This window comes from Drosophila mauritiana, chromosome 3R, assembly GCF_004382145.1.
Source record: "Drosophila mauritiana strain mau12 chromosome 3R, ASM438214v1, whole genome shotgun sequence".
Classification (NCBI taxonomy): domain Eukaryota; kingdom Metazoa; phylum Arthropoda; class Insecta; order Diptera; family Drosophilidae; genus Drosophila; species Drosophila mauritiana.
In genome coordinates, this window is record NC_046670.1 from 13,365,801 (window position 1) to 13,385,688 (window position 19,888).

Consider the following 19,888-nt stretch of genomic DNA (forward strand, 5'->3'; position numbering starts at 1 on the left):
TTTTTAGTTAAAATACACTTCATACTCCTTGAATCCTTTAGATATCAGATGCCATGGCAATTTGAGTACTACTTGATTGGTGACATCTTGGAGTTCTGCAGTTCAATAATCCGGGAATCCGTTTATGTTGCCAGTACGCTTGGAGCAGCCCTCCTCGAAACGACTGACTTCGCCTTTGGAGCAACTCCATTAGCCGAACGAACGCACTGGGTCGGCTTCAAATAATCCAGAGCTGGCCATTTTCTCAGCCAAAAGCTGCCGGCAATGACCACAGATACAGTTACAGATGCGGATACAGAGGCAGAGATACAGATACACGGATACCGAGCGACATGTAGATGTGTACATATATTTTGGCAAAGCATCGAGCCAGTCAGTCCTTGCCGCAGAGGCCAACCGAAAATGAAGTGTCATTGTGATAGAGCAACGGCACTGCAGCGGAATCAGTTCGGTGGAGCTAGCTGTGCTAGCTCCGCAGCTGGCAATGGACGGACGCAAAGGATCCCCAGGACCCGACCCGAAGGACTCGCCCGGACGACACATTTACACGCACTGCTGCAGCTGGAGCTGCAGCGCTGGTGGCGCACGTACTCGGCATTGTGACAAATGGATTTTCGCATGAAATCCCCAGGATTTCTTCAAGTGTAATTGCGCACGCTAAAAGCGAATACGAATGCGGATGCATTTGGCGGCATTCTCCTTGCAAAACAAAAAAGTAAATTACGATCGTTATAGTCGACTTAAAGCTACTGTGCATGCCATAAAAATCTATTTTAAATTACCCAAAATTTTCCATTGCACAATACTATATATATACTATATCTGAAAGATCTCATAGGGACTAATAACCAAATATGCATATTTTTGGTTCAATTTTTATTAACCAATTATACCCAGCTTTACTCCAAATACCGCGCATAGCAATGCGGATTTGAGTCCACCAAGCGAGCATTAAATTTCATGCACTTGCGAACGTTTATTGCTCTCGCAGGATAATTTTTCAGCGCTGGGCGCCATTGTGGGGCTGCATCATGAGCCAGGTGCGACCATAGGCGCATATGCGGAATAGTCGGCTAAGTTGCATGATGCCATGGCACGGGATGTTCCAATAATAGGTGGTCGAGTGGAGCATTATGACCCAGATGGTCAGGAAGATATTAAGGTATTTCCGTGTGCGAAACCTCAGCGATCGAGGGATCCCCCCATTAGTTGGAAACGGTGGGTATACCAACCTGATGACCAAGCACAGGATTATAAATTGAAGGATCAGTACTTCCTGGATCAAAAGCATCAGTCCCAGCAAATTCTCCAGGTAACAACTTTAAAAATAATTGGCTGAATATGGAATGTTATACCTCGTTGAGTTCGTAATTAAATTTCCAATCCAACTGTGTTCAAAAATGCAAATTCTATTTTTTTCGCCATTTTTTGCCAATTTTGATGATGATGTTACCCCTTACAAAAAATGCAAAAATTGACCCAAAAATTAATTTTCCTAAATTCTTCAAAAAGTGATAGGGATCGTTAGCATTGGTAATTAGCTGCTCAAAACAGTTATTCTTACATCTATATGACTATTTTTAGCGAAGTTATGATGAAAATTCCGATTGTAAATATCAAATTTTTGGCAAAAGACGATTTTCCGAATTTCGGTCATAAAGTAATCAGTTTTTTTGCCTTAACTATAAAAATAAAAGCCTGAATTTGGAATGTTATACCTTGTCGAGCGTCATGCGTTGCCCCCTGAAGGCCTTCTGCGCCACCATGTCTCTTGTCCGCCGCATGAACACGATGATCAAGCAGGGCGCCGCCCTGCCCTTCAACACCTCCTCCTGCTACGTCAATGCTACCAAGAGGTAGTCGACGGCTGCAACGCCTTCGTGCCCAACATCAATACCAGCATCGCCAGCATCACATAAGCGCTTCCAAAAAATGGTAATAAAACCATGAAATTATAAGCAAAGCAGATGCTGTTTTATCAAGAAAACATACTGCTCTAGCAGTATCAATGGGGCTGGACACCAACAAAACCAAAAAGTAGAATCTGAAGTGCAAGGATTACAGATCACTTCAACCAACACCCATTTTGTCCAAGGTCACAACACCTAGTTAAGCACGTTACTCGTAGAGTAAAAGGGTATACTAGATTCGTTGAAAATGATGTAACTTAGTCTCCGACCATATAAAGTGTACAACACGTCGATACGATTCGACCAAAATTTCTTAGCCACACCGAGTTAATTAGCGCGGCGGCTAGAAATTTAAATAAGCTGAATATTAATATTTAATTTAATATGATGAACTTACCACACCGCCACCGGCAAAGGAAAACATGGGGGCGTACCCACCTAACAGAAGGATGTTTCCCAGGATGCGAATCCGCCGGCGTCGTTTTGATCAAATCTAACTTTATTCCATCTAGTTGGCGTGGGGTTTGCCGTACACGTATACAGCTAGCAATTCGGTTTTTCGAACCCCATTCGTTACTTGGGACAGCTGTAAGACACATCAATTTGATAAAATAATCTAAAATAATCTATCGAAAAAAAAAAATTCCCTCAATAAACCCATTTTTTCAATATGCAGCTACATTCCGTAAGGAACATCAAGAGCTTAAAAAACAAAGTGTTATCGCACAAAGAGCTAGGGATTCATGGAATGTCTTAACTACACAAGAGAAAAATATCTACCGCGAACAGGCGCGCGATGAACAAAATCGGCGTCGGAGAGTGGCAGTAATGCCAGCGATGCCGTGCCAACGATGCCGTTATACCAAAATAGCATTTTCTGCACTGACACTCGGAGTTATTGCGCACATTGTTCGGATAGAAGGGATTGGAGAAGATGCCCTCAGTGTTGTAGAACTGACCACCGCAACCAGGACCCTTCTCCACCGGACTGGCCAGATAGGTGAGATCCAGCGAGGTCAAGAACGAGCCAGTCTTCCAGTACAACGTCAGTGGATCGTCGCGGACGATCCACTGACACTCGGAGTTATTGCGCACATTGTTCGGATAGAAGGGATTGGAGAAGATGCCCTCAGTGTTGTAGAACTGACCACCGCAACCAGGACCCTTCTCCACCGGACTGGCCAGATAGGTGAGATCCAGCGAGGTCAAGAACGAGCCAGTCTTCCAGTACAACGTCAGTGGACATAGGATGATAATTTCCAAACCAAAAAAACAACACCAAACAAAAGCAGTGCAGAAAATGCTAATTTGGTATAACGGCATCGTTGGCACGGCATCGCTGGCATTACTGCCACTCTCCGACGCCGATTTTGTTCATCGCGCGCCTGTTCGCGGTAGATATTTTTCTCTTGTGTAGTTAAGACATTCCATGAATCCCTAGCTCTTTGTGCGATAACACTTTGTTTTTTAAGCTCTTGATGTTCCTTACGGAATGTAGCTACATATTGAAAAAATGGGTTTATTGAGGGCATTTTTTTTTTTCGATAGATTATTTTAGATTATTTTATCAAATTGATGTGTCTTACAGCTGTCCCAAGTAACGAATGGGGTTCGAAAAACCGAATTGCTAGCTGTATACGTGTACGGCAAACCCCACGCCAACTAGATGCAGTTCATTTGCATTGCTGAACAGACTCTTGCCCATGTCCACAAAGGAGCAGACGCGCTGCAGCGATCGATTCGTCCTGTCGAACACCTCCAAATTCTCCATTTCGCAGTCGTAGGTGCCGAATATCAACTCGGTGTAGTACAAACTTAAGGTGTAATTAGGTGGTGCCCGGATAATGATGTTGCAATCGGCCGACTGTGATAAATGCACTCTGCCCTGCAGTCCATCGTAGTGGCGCTCTCGGTTGGAGTTCAGGGCGACCTGCAACTGGAATCCGCCACGCTGCTCCAACCACTTTGACCGGAACTTCAGATACACCTCGCTGGACTGGCCATAATAGATGTCCGGCTTCACATTGCCGCAGTACACATGCTCCGTGGCAAAGCCGAGACCGTTCTGTCTGGAGGTCTGGCCATTGAATACCAGATCGGTACCCAATCCCTGCTCCAACAGTGGTGCATCCTGGATAGGGGAAAATATGAGATAATTTAAATTAAAGATACAAATTAAACAAAAATTAAACAATAAACGTATACCGCATAAAGTACCATTCTTAGCGGAAAGCTCAGCATCAGTTGGTAGAGCATAAGTCCATTGTCCAGATTCTTGACCATTTTCCCAATCTCGAGCTTATGCAGCAAACTCAGCAGGGAAATTGAGTCTTGAAATGCAAACTTTCGCGTACGGTGTGTGTTTTTGTCTGCAATTGGAGTTTTATTTTTTTACTTCGCACCACGTTTCTACGTTTTTGTTTTCGATTTGCCACGGCTTTGACAAATTTTTTACTGAGCTACTTGGCAGAGGTGTCGTTTGATATATATATATAGATTTTTTTTTTTTTTGGCTTTTGTGACAGAGAAAGTAGGGTTTCCTATGTCGTAAAAGTACAAAAAGTTTATATTGCAAAACATTACCAACTGGAGGGGGGTGACATTACTGGCAATACTGTTGGGCCACCCCAACAAATCACGCCCAGGCTATTTGCAGTGAATTGAAATTGATCAATTTGGGTAGTTAGGGGAATTGTTTGGCTTTATGTACGCTGCTGGCAGCTTTAATGGATGAATTCGCTTATGCCATCGGGACTGTCGAAATGGGTAAATTGAGGTTGCCACCCGGGGAACTGGATATCTGTATATGTATATAGATGGCAATACTTATGTATCGAGTGTACAGATGCCCTCAAATCGAATTAACGTTCGCCCTGCGGGACACGTCGACTGCTGTTGGGGTGGGGGGAAAATCAACTCCATAATTTAGCCAAGTTGCTAGCATTTTGACAGGCTAAATTATGGAAAAATCAATTTCAGACCAAGCGGCTTCAAAATCAAACAAATACCACTTTCCACTACTCCTACAATTACCATATAATATTCATAGGTTTAATATGGCATTTTATGAACCTTTTTATAAAACTAAATCGAAAAACAAAGTACGCGTTATTCACTTGTAGTTAACGCGCTTTTGGCTTGCAGCAGCAATAGTTTTAATAAATATTTTCCGACTCCAATGGAAAATATACTCAACTGTTTGGGAAAAATCGTAGCATAAATATACGCAACCATGACAAATAGCGTGTCATAAAAATATTTGCAATGCTGCGTATTTGTTGAACAATAGCTTATTGTCTTATATTATGTTTCACTTGTATGCAACAAAATTATTTCTCAGTTTACTCAAAAATAAATATATTTTTTTGGTAGGCATTCTATTCTATTTGTTTAAATTCCAAAAGGTAGTTTCGAATGACAAAACAATGTACTGGCAATTTTAACTGTTGATATGTAGCTGAAGTGTTTTCTTTTTCAACTGCCTGCAAATATTGGGGAAATAAAACCTTTCGATATCGCCGGTTAACATACCTGATACTCGTTCAGATGCCCGGACAGCTGATGGCATTTGAGTTTGCAGTTGGTTGCATATAAGCCTCGAACTGCAGTTTTCCGGCAAGCAGCTTACTTTCCCGGCTGGCAGAGCAGCTCAGTCCAAACTTTCGGCCCCTTGCCCCCTTTCGCCATTTTCCGTTTTCCTCTCGCCTCTACTTGGCCAGTTTTAAGACCCTGCATCTCAATTTCCCACTGCCCAGTTTGCCTTGTCTTTGTGCTCATCTGTCCTCACTGCATTATTTCCAATTGCTCCTCTGCTCCTTGGCCAAAAACGGGGGAAATAAAGGAAGATTTGGTGTTGAAAAAGAAAACATAGAAAAAAAAGTAGAGAAGTACAAGAGGGGAAAATCTGCCTAATTCACAGTGAAGACCGGATTGGGGGCGGGATCAAAGGGGGCGGGGCAGTGCCTACAACGCAAATCTGCGAGCGAACGGAAAAAAAGTGGAAAGTGTAATGACAAAAACCCGGATTAAGAATGTGCCGCATACAAGTTGCACACTTGTGCCATTTCTTGATGTCCGGCTCCTTTTCCACAAAGAGTTTGCATTAGAGTGGACCTTAATCGTATTCCCTTTAAATTGTGCAAAATGAAATATATATTTTCTACTATAAATATTACTTTTTAACAAGATAACATGCACAAAAATGTGAAATTACTTGACTATTTTGTATTTAGTGTGTTAGTGTTAGTTTTTTACTGAGTATATAAGAGTGCTGAGCATATCCACCCCAGTGCGCCTGTATCTTTTGCCATTCGCATCTTGCGCCATCTGCACTACGAGTATACACACGTACAGATAAATACATAGCGACGAATATATATTTTAAGCGAGGCTTATCTTATCAAGCGACATAAAGGACGCCTTTCAGCGAATGTCTAGCGACAATTGTAGTGGCACCGATTCGGCGCTTGGTCCGGATTCAGTTTCAGATTCGGATTCGGATTCCGATTCAGTTTCAGTTCAGTTCAGACTCAGTTTTAGCAGGCGGACTCGTTTACTTTGGCCATAGCTTTGCATTGGCCAGATCTGGGGCCCGATTCGGATTTGGATTCGGATCCAGCGAGAAGGAGGCAGTGAGGAGCTCCTTGTCCGCAGGGCAATGCACACAGCTGGACATTCATTACAAAAACGGAAACACTCGCACAATGACAGAAGATAAATGGACCTGCACTTGTACGTGTGTCTCCTGCTCTCAATCCATCCACAGGACCTTCACAGAACCCCCAGAACCCCAGGACCCCAGAACCCCACTCCAATCCAATCCACATCCCTCGAGAGTTTCGGTGTGTGAGTGCGGTTTTTATTTAGTCGCTTGTTTTATATCAACATCTAACAAACGAAAAATGGGTAAAAAAAAACTAACAAAATGGGAAGCGAAATCTTTGATGGTGGAAAATGGAAACAGCTTATACTTTTCCCTTTTTCCAGAGCACAGCAGCACACTGCTTTTAGTTTAGATTTTTAATCTGTGCATTGCTTTTTTGTTGCCTTTTTTGTTTTATCAGCAAGCAAAATCGGCAAACAGTGCTTCATATTCATCTGGTTTTGTTCCATTTGTCTGCCTTATTTGCATTCCGATGCTGATGTTGATGCGGATGCGGATGGGGATGCGGATGCGGATGCTACTTTTTGCCGCGCTTGTCCTTTTTGATTGAGATATTTATTATGGACATTTTTTAGCTGCTCTCGTATACCTTGCGCATAAGCAACCCACACCAATTTCCGCGCTGCCTTTGTGGCCCAATTTCAATTTAAAACTTTAACCATTTATTTTGCGGAGGGAGCACAAATTTATCAGCTATTTTTGCGCCATTTTTTTTTTTGTTGCCCAGCAAGCGTTGCATTCATCAAAAAAATTTTATTCCGGCGCGCTTCTAACTTGGCGGTTTTTTATAAGCACACTTTATGTCAAAACCACAGCGACACCCATACCAACGCCAAATGCTGGCTAGCTGCACCACCAAAAGGAATGCGAAAAAATATCTATTTTCCACCACCCATAAAAAAAAACAGCCAACCCCCTTATAAAGTTTAGTGTTCCAGTGTCCAGCGACAAAAGACAAAAGCAAAGGACCAAACCAAACCAAACCAAACCAGACCATAGCAAACCAAAACTCAACCAAACCGAGGGCGAAAAAACTAGAAAAATAGAAAAGCGAAAATAAAAAATTGAAAACAAACTGTCAAGCAAGTGAAATAAATTAACAAAATGGCGCCATAAAGCTAACATATGAGCGAATACTTGATTTTTGCAGCACAGCTTAGCCATATAAATTTTTGGAGATGAGTTCAGTGCATCGTGCAGCTTTTTCGCTTTCTTCGCCACTAACTTTTCTATTATTTAGACATATATGCCAGTGACAGCTTTTGGAAGACAAAGCCAAAGAAGTTTTAAGTTTATATAATGCTGCCGACTCGAAGCAACTGATACCGTGCATTCAAGAGATCCCTGAATGAAGAGAAACGCTGCAATTGAAAGATAATCTCTGGTTAATTGAGTTCAAGGGAAATTGTCACATTAGAGACAGATGCAAATTTCACTTTGCTTCAACGTCTGAATGAGTGGCACTTAAAGTTTTTCGACTAAGTGGATAAATTAATTAAAAGAGTGCATCAACAAAATAGCAAACAATAAGAGCAGACGAAAGCGGGTAGTTCTGCATATTAATATGAAATTCAATTAGGTTAATAGCATTGGTTATTTGTTGGATTTGCCTATAGTTTTTGGTTCCTTATTAGTGAGAATTTTAATTTGAGCTTCGAAAGTAGTTCATAATGTGCCAGAAATATTACTTTATAGATTTCAACGCAGTACTTTTTATTTAAATAATAAAATAGAAATGATTTAAGATTTAAGAATGATTTCTTTAGATAATAAATAAAATAGAAATTGAGTTTAATATATGATATAATTGGCCAATAAACTTTAGCTATTAAAACTAAGTAGTGCTTAACAAACATGATCCTTAAATCCTGCTTCGAAATGAACATTTTTCACAACGGTGAAGGGTCTGCAGTAAGTTTAAACTGCCCGATGGCAATCTATAGAGTCTAGAATAACTCACCTTTTCGTTTAAAGTTTTCCTGCCATTTGGCATGCCCTTAAGCCCTCTGAATTGCCCAAGTGCAAGATTTTTTGCTTAACTTTATCGCTCGCGCAAAAACAAAAGGTAACTACTTTGCTTTTTGCTTTCTGGGCGCTACACGCGACATATGAGCCGCAACTGGCAGGATGTCACTGTTGCAACTACGTGGCAACAACAATAAGCAATGGCTTCAATTTGGTTGATTGGAGTCGCACGGGGTTGTCGTCTGGGCCCAAAAACACCCGAATTGTTTGGCCAAAAGGGGTAGGGCGGCAGGGGGGTCTGAATTGGCCAAAATGGGCTGGTTTTTTTTATTTGGGGAACTGGAAAGGGGGGAAACACCCGGCTTATGGTATGTGAATGCAATTGCCAATGTGCCGGCGTGCAAAGTATGCCCAAATGCATTTTAAAACATTGTTTTGGCTACGCTTTTTGCCACATGGCATCAGCTGGCGACCATGTTGGCCTGGCCAACACACACAAAAGCCAATGCCAAACAGATAAGAGCGCGTATTTTATTTGCATACTTTTAGGCTGACTTTGCGAGCTCGCAACTGCGGCAACTGGCGTTTGGAAAGCCATTTGCCAGCAGAAATGCGAGTTGGTTGACAAAAAAAAAGTATGTATAAGGAAAAATGGTGAAAAGCTGGCTAAAAAATCGCCAGAAAGTGGAAAAACACACACACAAAGGGGACGAGAAAATATGTGAAATGTGAACTTTTACAAAGATTGACAAGTGGCGACTGGCCCGTTTAAAATGTCAAATACGTATACTGTTGCCGAGACTTTTCATGAAAAACATGAAGGGGTTGGGGTTTTCTTTCTTTTTTTTGCCGTAAAAGTGCTGGAGGGGGAGGGGGTGGGGGCTACGTGCCGCTGGTTTTCGCCAGCGATTTTTGTTTTGTTGATGTTTTGATTTGTGCGTGCGTGCAAATGTTTGCACTCCCGCGTTTTGTTTTTGCTTGCTTTTGTTTTCTTTTTCGGCTTTGCACTTTGGACAAGCCACCAACTAGCTAGCCATCTACATGTGCCCCTTACCCGCGATTTTCCCAGCGATTTTCCCACTCTGCCCCACCCACCGAGGCACTCGAAAAGCCCTCCGGGGCATGTCGGTTTTTTTTCCTGCCCGGGCATAAACTATAGTTTCCATACATATACATATTGCCGCGTACATATATATTTATTTTTTGCCTGTTAAAATTTCCTTGCACGTTGCTTGTTACATTGCGTTTATGCACTGAGGAAAATTGGGTAGTAGATTACTTTGTCTAAAATCTGTAATATTTATTTTAAATTAAATAGCTACTTTTTAACCTTTGACTATTTCGTATAATCACCCACATATGTCTTAAGTGGCCAAGACCTTATATTAAGTAAAATATTTAAATTCTTTTAAATATCATTATATATTTGTAATTTTTGTATAAACATTAGTAATTTAACTTGCACATTTAATCTAAAGTGAGGAAATTAAAAAAAAGTGCAAAAAGACTATTAACTTTTTTCAGGAATAAAGTTAAAATGAAATTTTATGAATCCCATGGAACTTTTTTACAGTGTACCGTTGCAGTTGTTGCTTTGCTTCGTTTCCGTTGGCCAAGTTGTGTGTGTGTGCTCATCAAAATGGAAACTGTGCAACGTGCACTAAGTGTGACTGATAGTGTGGTGAGTTAGTTGATTCTTTTTTATGCCTCGCAGCCCAAAAATTTCCCCGGGCCGCGACTGACAGTTGCAAATCATCAGAAATTTAAATTGACTTAAATTGTTTATTTTTTAGCCGGCTTGTGTTTTGTCGTGCACTGGTTTTTGCCGTGATTTCGGCAGGAAGCGCGAACTTCGCTGTTATTTATGAAAATAATAGATATGCAAATGAATCTGCTGGCCCATCGATAGCAAAAACCCATTGATAAAACTAGCAATTACTGGTGGAGATGGTGTGCCTTTAAAGATAGCTCACGTACAATCGAGTAATTTAAGGCACCCAATTAGCTGCCCCAAGAGGTATGCTACACATATGTACATACATAACATAAAAGCGAATTCATTAGTCAACTGTATATGGTTTTATCTATGGTTAGGGTTTGCGGACGCTCGATTGAGTCGTAAAGCCCAATCAGGGATATATCTATATATATGTACATATATATTTACTCCGTGTGTATCGCTGCTCCTTCCGCCGGTTTTCTTTCCCATTCGGTTTGGCTTTGATTTCGGGCAAATAATAAAATATACAATTGTTGTAGAAATATGTCAGTAAAATTCACAAAATTCACGTTTCACAACTCCTGCTGTGGTCGTCGTTCTTCCATTTTTCCTCCCTTCTGTCCTCTCTCTTCTGGTCCGTCTTTTCCATTGTCTCTGCCTTTGTATTGGTGTGTGTGTGTGTGTATGTGCGCGTGTGTATGATTTTTATTTTTGTGGCTTTTGCGCGCATTGCTCTTTGTTTTTATGTATAAATCATTTATTGTTTTTATGTACGACGTTGCGAGCTGCCTCGATGGCTGGCTGAATGCCAAATATGAGTGCCTGTGTCTGACATTAATTGGCAGTGATTGAGGGATTTTTGTGTGCTGCCTTCTCTTTCACTCCCTGTCTGTGTGTGTGTGTGTATTGTCTTGGCTACGTGCGCCTTTATGAAATATTAATTGGCCTTTCATAGGGCCTTTCCTCTCTGTGCTCCCAAACGTGCTATGGCCCATAACCTGCTCAATGTCAGCATAACGGAAGGCCAATACCAATACCAATACCAATACCATTGCCAATACCAATACCAATACGAATACGGTGCTCCGGAGGTTGGCATCACGATTCGCACAATAAGGTGAAACAATAAAAACGACAGATAGACCTGAACACGATTTGATGCTGCAAATTGAATCTGCTTTTCATGGAACGACAGGAATAACTGAAAGAGTCGAGTAATAATGCAGGAAATTATTATTCGGGTTTATTTAAATTTAACAGTTCGAACGCATACTCAATTAGGGATATTTCAACGCATTATGATTTATGGCTTCTCATTACATATTTTCATACGCTTTCCTTTGCTTATCATTACAATTTCTTTTATGAAATAATTAAGTTCTTGACCTCTGGCAGTATCAAAACTGAAACCATTCACATTTCTATTCAATACTAATGAGCAATGTGAGGTAACCACTTCATTAGCAATTCAATTTGCCAGATGTCACATCTTTCGCCGTCTTGCAATAGTTTCTTAGCTAAATTAAAACAACATTTTAATACACTTAACGGCTTCAGCCTTGCATTTCCACTTAGATTGTGCAGCAAGTCAGTAACCTCGATGGAGAAAATCCTTTTCCTCCCAGTTCTCCTTGGCGAACAAAGCTGACGACTTAACCTTGAAGTTGTCGTCGCGATTGCTTTGCACTCGCTCGAGCACACATTTTCACAACCCCCACCCCCCTTGCAAACTACTATTTTCCCATTTTCCACCCACATTTCCATGGCTGCTGCGAAAGCATGGGCGCTCGGGCTTCTGCCTCAGCAGCTGCGCTTTGCGTGTTGCCAAAAGGGCTTTTTGCGTTTAATTAAAAATATAGAAATGCAAGAGTGCGAGTATGTTTTGCGGTAGGCGTCTCTCTGGCCATGGCCAGGCAATGAAAATGTTCCTTGCTTATTGCTTTTGCCCCACTGTACTGGCAAAAAAGAAAACACAAAATCTTAGCTAAATAAACTGGTGCATCTAAAAGATAGCTAAAGTTATTAAGGTCACTAAAGATGTATTAAGTTACTAAATGATACTAGTCTGAACTATAAATACTACATCATTGTCTTCACAAAAGTCACTAGGGCTGTGAATTCATTAATAATAGAATTTAAACTGTATAAGTGCTTCAGCTGTGCCAACAATCATTTTTTTTTTCCAGTGCACTGCCAGTTGCTGTGAAGTGCGCCACAGTGCGTATTCGTGATTTGCCACGCCTCTTCAGTGTGGTGCACACAAACGCGAAATTTAGCTGTTCCCTTTCCCGCTGCCCCAATCCACTTCTATTCCCGATCCTTTTGTGTTGAATTGAGTCTTATATTAAAGATGGTGCAGGGTGGCGCCCAGGATCATCGCGTGCGTGTGTGTGTGTGTGTGAGTGCGTGTGGCTGAGTCGAAATAATAACAGCGATGCCAGCAAAAGCGCGCACAATAACCAAGGCAACAGCTGCTGCAACTCGGCCAACAACAATCAGACTCCGGCAACTCCGATGCTCCGTTGTTGTTGCCGCTTGAAGCGGAAACTCAAAGCGCGTAAACCGGAAACGGCTGTTTAATGGCGTCGCTGCGCATGCAAAGCCAAAAGTCCATGGCCCACCAAACCAAGCCTTGACATACCAAAACTCAGCCAACCCAACCCAACCCAATACAACCAGGCCAGACCAGCGCATACCCATACCCAAAAGCGGCCCAATAGAAATGGCAAGCAATAGAAATGAACGCCAGCCAGGGAAATGAAATTTAATGCAACGCAAACAAACATAGAACAGAGCGTGCACTGTGGCACTGCAGAAAATGTAATTAAAATTTTCTTTTTCAATTCGGCTAACCTTTTCAGCGACCCTTGGCCAGGTTAGCTTCGGCTATTAAATTACTTTCCATCTGCTGTTGGCCACCATTGTTGTTTTGCAGCACTAATTAAAGTGATAGATACGTTAGGCTGAATCGAGTTTAGGCGGGGCAGTGATGGATTTCAGGGGATTTACATTTCATTCCATTTGATAATGCCAACCAACAGCTGAAAGTCATTCTTCAACCTTTAGTCCTGCTTAGAGGCCAAACAAAATGCCGAAGGGCTTAGCGATTTGCTCATCTGTCCTCTTCGATGCGAGTGCCATAATTTCAGCGTCGTTTTTGTTACCCTGGGTTTAGTTATCCAGCCCAGTCCAAAAACCCACCGATTCCCACCCACCCGCTGGCCTTGTCAATCAGCATCGGGCTTAGACAAGTCGAAAATGAACGCGTTGGCATATTAGATTGCCATTACTGCATGTCAAGGATTAGGTATCTTAATTTCGTGTTAAAGGATTTGCGCTGCCCTACTCCGCCATTGGGAATTCTCTATGGCAAAAATATTCCCTCTCAGTTTCGCTCGTTACACTTTTGTCAGCTTATCAAAGCAGCCAATCATCGGCGTTGTATCGCATAGCCATTTCGGTAGCTGCTTGCCAAACCTAGCTAATAAACTTGACAGCAGGCTATACACTGAGAAAAAAACAGGCATTTAGTTGAATAAGATTGTAGAGACTATACAGATTACTATAAAAGTATATAGAAAGTATTGATGATTTAATCGCTGATTACATCTAAATTAATATGCAAAATTAAATTCGATTTCATTCCACATAGTGATTGAATTTTTTTAGCAGTGTCTCTCCTAGCTGGTCGCTTGTCGTTGGGATTTTGGTCTATTGGGAGAGAGCGGGTCAATAAACATTCGAATTCGGTTGCTGGCCAAGTTCCGTTTAATGCACATTTAAGGATGGAAAACTTTTTGCTTTTCCGACATCCTGTCCGTGCCGATTCGCACATTAATATTTCAAATTGTGGCATCGCCGGAGCAGTTGCATGGCCATCCATTTGATACCCATTCTAGGATTCATTAGGGCCAGAAATGTATTTCTGCTGTTGTCATGTCCGAAAGCTGATGAGCAAACTGTGTTTGGCCAACTCTCCAAAGGCACCACCACCCACTTGCCCACTCCATTTCAAAAAATAGAAAAATAAAAAAAAATAAATGCCACCACAAACTGAACACCGATTTCGGGGACGAACTTCAAAAATCTTGTTTCAAGTTAAAAGCAAAGTAATAAAAACAGCAAATGGCTAACAGCAAGCTGCAAAAGTTTTGACAATTTCGAGTGTTTTACTTTTTCGTTTTCGGCTTTTTGTTGTTTTGTTTCTCCTAATTTTGGGTTTGGTTTCGGTTTCGGTTTTTTCGAATCCGAATTGTGTGAGTTTTTACGGTTTTGTTGGCTGACACTTTAATTGAGGCGGTGGAATGGAAAATATTGTGAACAGCAGTTGACAGTAATATTTGTGTCGGTTGTTATTTTAAATAAAAGTTGAATGCTGCAAATGCGCTTCTGTTTCGTGCGAAATGTATGGGTATGGGTACGATATCGAAATGGAAACCAATAATTTGCTACATTGTGTCTTGCTATCTCGCTCACTGATGGCAAAAATGGGGCGGGGCTATGGGGGCGTTGGCTGATGAAACTAATTTCACATGCTGTGTTGTCTTTTGTGGCTTCAGTTCATCGCTCATTGTCACATTGTCACTGGCGGAATGAGAGGACAGGACGGGACAGAACAGGACATTGCTGACTGTGGTTTCATTTCCATTCATTTGCCAACTGACATTTTGTGTATTTGAGCAGAAATTTTGATTTGTCTGCAACCGGAAATCCGCAAAATAAACTGCAAATATATTTGCATTGTGTGTGCATCTCTTCCTCTTTGCGCGTGTGTATGTGTGTGTGTGTGTCGATGGCTTAGTCAAATGATTTCCATATGGCTCAGCAAAAGTCCTGCCCAGATGAGCTTAAAGTTCACTGCAGCCGCAGCAAATTATCAAAGGCATTTCATAATCCTTCAATCTGTCAATAAATGCACACTCACACACACACAAACTCTCTCGCTCTCTCTCTGAAACACATACACTTACACTCACCTACATGGAAAAGACAATGCATCGACAGCCGAATCAGCAAATCTTCTGCCTTCTGCCTTCATCACCCCACCCACTTAACCCCTTTTTCCTAATGCGCCCGCATCTGTATTTGACTTTGGTCTTAGGAGCAACGCCTAATTTAAGTTGTAATATGCATGAATTATTTGCACTGCACAGCAAATTTGATTTAAAATTTTGCACCATTTTGCTCGCACACAAATATGACTTTTCGAGTGTAGGTATGTTTGTAGATAGGTACTTAGTCGACACAAAATTTTCGCCTCGGTCTTGGATATTGTTTTGCCGGTATTTGGGAAATTTTGCGGTAAATATTTGCCCTGGCAAAACTTTGCGTTTTGTGTAATTGTCGAAAATGTGCGCATTTTCACATCGGAATTCACATGGCCAACGGTGAAATGAGCAGTGGAAATGCTTCAACATTCGGCAAGTACCGAATGTGGAGACTTAACTCGAGGGTCCCATCGAACTTATAAGCTTTGAGTCTGTCAAGTTTTCCATGCTGAGCCAAAAGGATGATTAAAGGCAATCGAGAGTGCTTAAAGTGAATGGATAGTTTCACAAGGAAAACTCTTACTTACGGCGAAAGCAATTGCTTAACTGCTCGGCATTGTGTTTAAATTCCTGACATACTTCATCATAACTGGGATTCATTCTCACTCCTCCGGGGCACAAAAGATCCTTATCTATTTCCCCAGGCACGCTCGGCAGGACATTGGCGAAAGGACAAAGGCATAAATGGGAAAAAATTGAGGAGTGCGAGAAAATATGTTGCATACTTTTATGCTAATGCAAAATATGTCAATGTCAAATGTAACGCATACGCACCGTCGGCCGAGCAATTCATCATTAAAATCCCCATCACATGACCGCCCTGACCCATTTTTCACCCAAGGGCGAATCCCAGGACTTTCGAGACAACAGCCAAGCAAAAGATGGCCATCAGTTGGCCATCGAAAATTGTCTTAAAGTCAAGGTGCGGTCCATTCCCAAAGTCACGCCATGCAAAAGTGCCTAGGCATTTTCCTTCGCTGGTCCGTTCTCGACAAAATCGCCTGTAAAACTAGTTAAATATGCCCCTACGGCTATTTTCGAGATGTTCGTTCCATTCGGCTCGGACTTCAAAGGTGACCCAAACTCGATTTGGGCTGGGCCACCTAAAAATTGAGTGAAAGCCACTCGGCACATTAGGGAAATGTGGAAACTTTGCTTTTTTCGTTCCCTATTTTCCTTACTTCCTCTTGAATTTGTCCGTGTGGCCGTGGAAGTGTGCGTGTGCGCACGTGTGTATTAGTGCACAGAGAGAAAATATTGGTACTGAAGGATATCAAGTTGAATAAATATTTAATGAAAATATATATTATAACTTAGCAGGAATACTTCTCATGGGAACTTACTTCTTGTTGTAACATTATTGCATTTATTATGTATTGAAAAAAAATAAATAATTTGTTATTAAGAATTTGATTTGCAATGTTAAATTTAATGTTTATTTAATCCTTCTCTTTAACTTAAATATATTTTTTCCTTTGAATGTCGTAAGATCCTTTATTTGTCATGAAGATTACATCAGGATTTGTTATTAAACCAAACAATTTTTTTGGTGTGCATGTATTGTAATAGCTTTTGTATTAGTGTCAAAACACGTAAATTGTTGCATGGCGCTTTGTTGCTTTTTCCCCTGCCCCTGCCACCCACCCACCCTCTCCTGCCCACGAAATTGAGTGCGTGTGCGATTATGAAAGCGGTCGAAAGAGGGGCGTTGGGCGATTGGGGGGGCAGCGAATGGATGAGGGGTGTGGCAGTGGGTGCGGCCGTGCGAATATGTTGTTCATTATAATCTGCTCATGTTGCTATTTTAGCTGTTTGTTGTTATTGCTTATGTCCTTGTTGGCAGTTGACAGTCCCTCAGTCCTTTGGCCCCTCGATTCGGAATTCAGTTCCTATGTCCGTTCCGTTCTCGATGTTGTTCACATTGCCGCTGGTATTGCCGTTGTTGTTGTTGTATCTGCCATTGTGGTTATTTTCATTGCTTTGCATTATTGTTGCTTTGCCGTGCTTGGGTTGTTATTATCCTTGCTGTTGTTGTTGTTGTCCTTGTCGCTTGTGTGTTTTCAACAAATACATAATTTTGTGGACATAAAATTGTCACATGTCGTTGAATTTTGATTTGATTTTATGCGTGCAAATTTATGCATGCGTTTACGGGCTGCTCCGATCGCTCCGGGCGGCAATTTCGGTGTCTGGGGAACAGTATGCGTCCTCCAGTGTGTGTTTAGCTGCACGCACATGCCGCAAACACACGAACGGACAAATATACGGACAAACAAACGGACAAATGGACGGACAGGAGGCAAACAGGCTGTTTGCCTGTTGGAATTTGCCTACGCTTTTTATGACTTTTTATCGCAAAAAATAGGCAGGCAAACAAATATATAAATGTATTCGCAAATTGCCACGTATCTATGGACCAGTAATAGCTCCTGTTGTGCATTTGCATGCAGTTTTGTTCTGGTTGTTCTGGAATTTTCGCATTTGGCTTTCATGGCAATTGTGCTGTAAATTTACACAATGATTTATATTTGATATTTTAATTGCTATTGTTTATTGTGTCATTATTCTAACACTTCCGATTGCGGTTGATTAAATTTATTTGGGCTTAGATAAAACTCCGAACGGACGTAGAGTGGTCTGGGGGTCTAACCGCATTGGTTTTGTGGACAGAGCGGAGCTTTGCGCATAATTTATGCAGCTCAACAAAGAGCATAATAGATATGGCTTATAATTGTCGGCCAGATTAACACTGACGCCAAAAAGTTGGCCGACACAGATATTATTCAATGCGGCAACCGCAACAATTTCACAATCAGTTTGTGTGTAAAATGCCATCGATCGGCATTTCCTATAAAGCAAGAGATTTTCTAAAACATAATTAGAGACTCTTTATTTTTAGTTTGTAGTTTATTTGTTAGGCTCCTCAATTGCATTACTTTTTTACTTAGCACTTAAATGCGACTTTATTTATATTTATATAAAATTATTTAAACCAAACCCCAGCTACAATTTCCGTTAGCTTAAGATACATAAATTGCTTTCATTATTTATGAAGATTTAAGGCAGGAAACAAAAGAACAGCTTAAGAAGCAAGTTGGCCGTACAATTCATTAAATTTTCACAGAGTCTGTCTAGCATTTATACTTTATTAATTTAGGTTCTTTGCTTAATCCTTGAAAAGTCTCACAGTGGACCTTAGTAAGATTAAGAAGTGGGCACACAAATAGCTTAGGTTTTTGCCAGCAATTATTAAAATTAAATAATCCTTCTTGAGACAGTTTTCCTATTGTCGGCAGTGTAGTGTCATGGGCGCTAACGCATTTAATGCCCATATTTGACTTTGGCAATCACAAAAGCGTCGATTGGCTTAAGCTGTCGTCGTGGTTGGAAATGGATGACTGCTCTGATTTTGGCTTTATGTATCCGGCTATTGCGTATACGCCACAGTGGCTCAATGCCAAGTGGAGGATGGCCGATCGACCGCAAAAACACGTCGCTTTCAATGGCAATCGTTTTATTGCCTCGTTTCGTAGGAGAGAGCAAAAATTAAATCATACAAATTATTCAAAACGACGGGGCTGGCCCAACAAATTGAATTCACATTTCGGTCCTTCTTTCACTTTTGCACAAAAAAAAGGGTTGCCAGCGAAACAAGACAATTTCACCGTTGCCTGGCAAAAAGGTAAGTCGTCAAAGAGTCCACTGCCTGCCGACTTATGTAAGCCTTTTTACGAGCCAAACTCGTGCCATTTCTGGCCATATGCTCCACCATCGGAGTTCTGGCCAGCTTCGCTTTGCTCCGGTCCGGTCCCCAGTTCTCCATGGGATATAGATTCGATTGTTGGCTGAACGGGGAACTCCGGCCAACAGGCTGTTCTTCTGTTTTTTTTTTTTGGTTTTTTTTCTTCGTTTTCGTCCATAATAAATTCAGGCCATATAAAGGTGGCACCAGCTGGCCAGCGGGCCAACAAATAAAAAGGCTACAAAGAATACTCAACTAGAACAAAATAAGCAAGTAGAGATTCATTGGATGTTGAGAACTGAAGTATACCCAATGGCATCGATTTATTTGCATAGTTATGAAACTTTTTGTATAACTTTAAATTTAGCAATTAAATGGCTATGGAAATAACTACTATTCAACTGAGTAAAGTGATGTCTTCATTAAATGTTTGTCCAAATCCGAGACACATGTCTTAATTTCTTGTTGGTACTCGGTAACCAAGAAGTCAATATGCCCTTGTGCCCAATGAGTAAGATGGCGCAAAAACCTATAGAAACTGAATTGGCAAAGGCAAGAAAAGCAAAATTCACAAAATTCAATTAAAGTTAAACTAAACAAGCTTCGAACAAATGCGTTTAGCCCTGTCCATTTCGGGGAGGAGCATCAGCAACAGGAAGGCAGGAAAACAGGGAAACAGGAAGCTTTGCCGCTTGTCAAAGGAGCGGTAACTGGACGTTTGCTCCATCGGCTGCATGTGGATGTTTTGTAGTGGCTGTTCATGAGGATGTGGATGTGGATGAGGAGGCGCTGGGATGGATGGATGAATGGTCGACGGATGGTGCGATGGGCGGACAGACG

At 41.4% G+C, this 19,888-nt stretch overlaps 1 protein-coding gene across 1 annotated transcript; it reads right to left on the bottom strand.

Moving 5' to 3' along the window:
• Nucleotides 1-987: 987 nt before the first annotated feature.
• On the bottom strand, nucleotides 988-4,363 carry LOC117145377. Its single transcript, XM_033311002.1, is given in 2 exon segments — nucleotides 988-1,335; nucleotides 4,103-4,363. Coding segments are annotated over 2 exon segments (426 nt in total). The 5' UTR covers nucleotides 4,194-4,363; the 3' UTR covers nucleotides 988-1,000.
• Nucleotides 4,364-19,888: the final 15,525 nt, after the last annotated feature.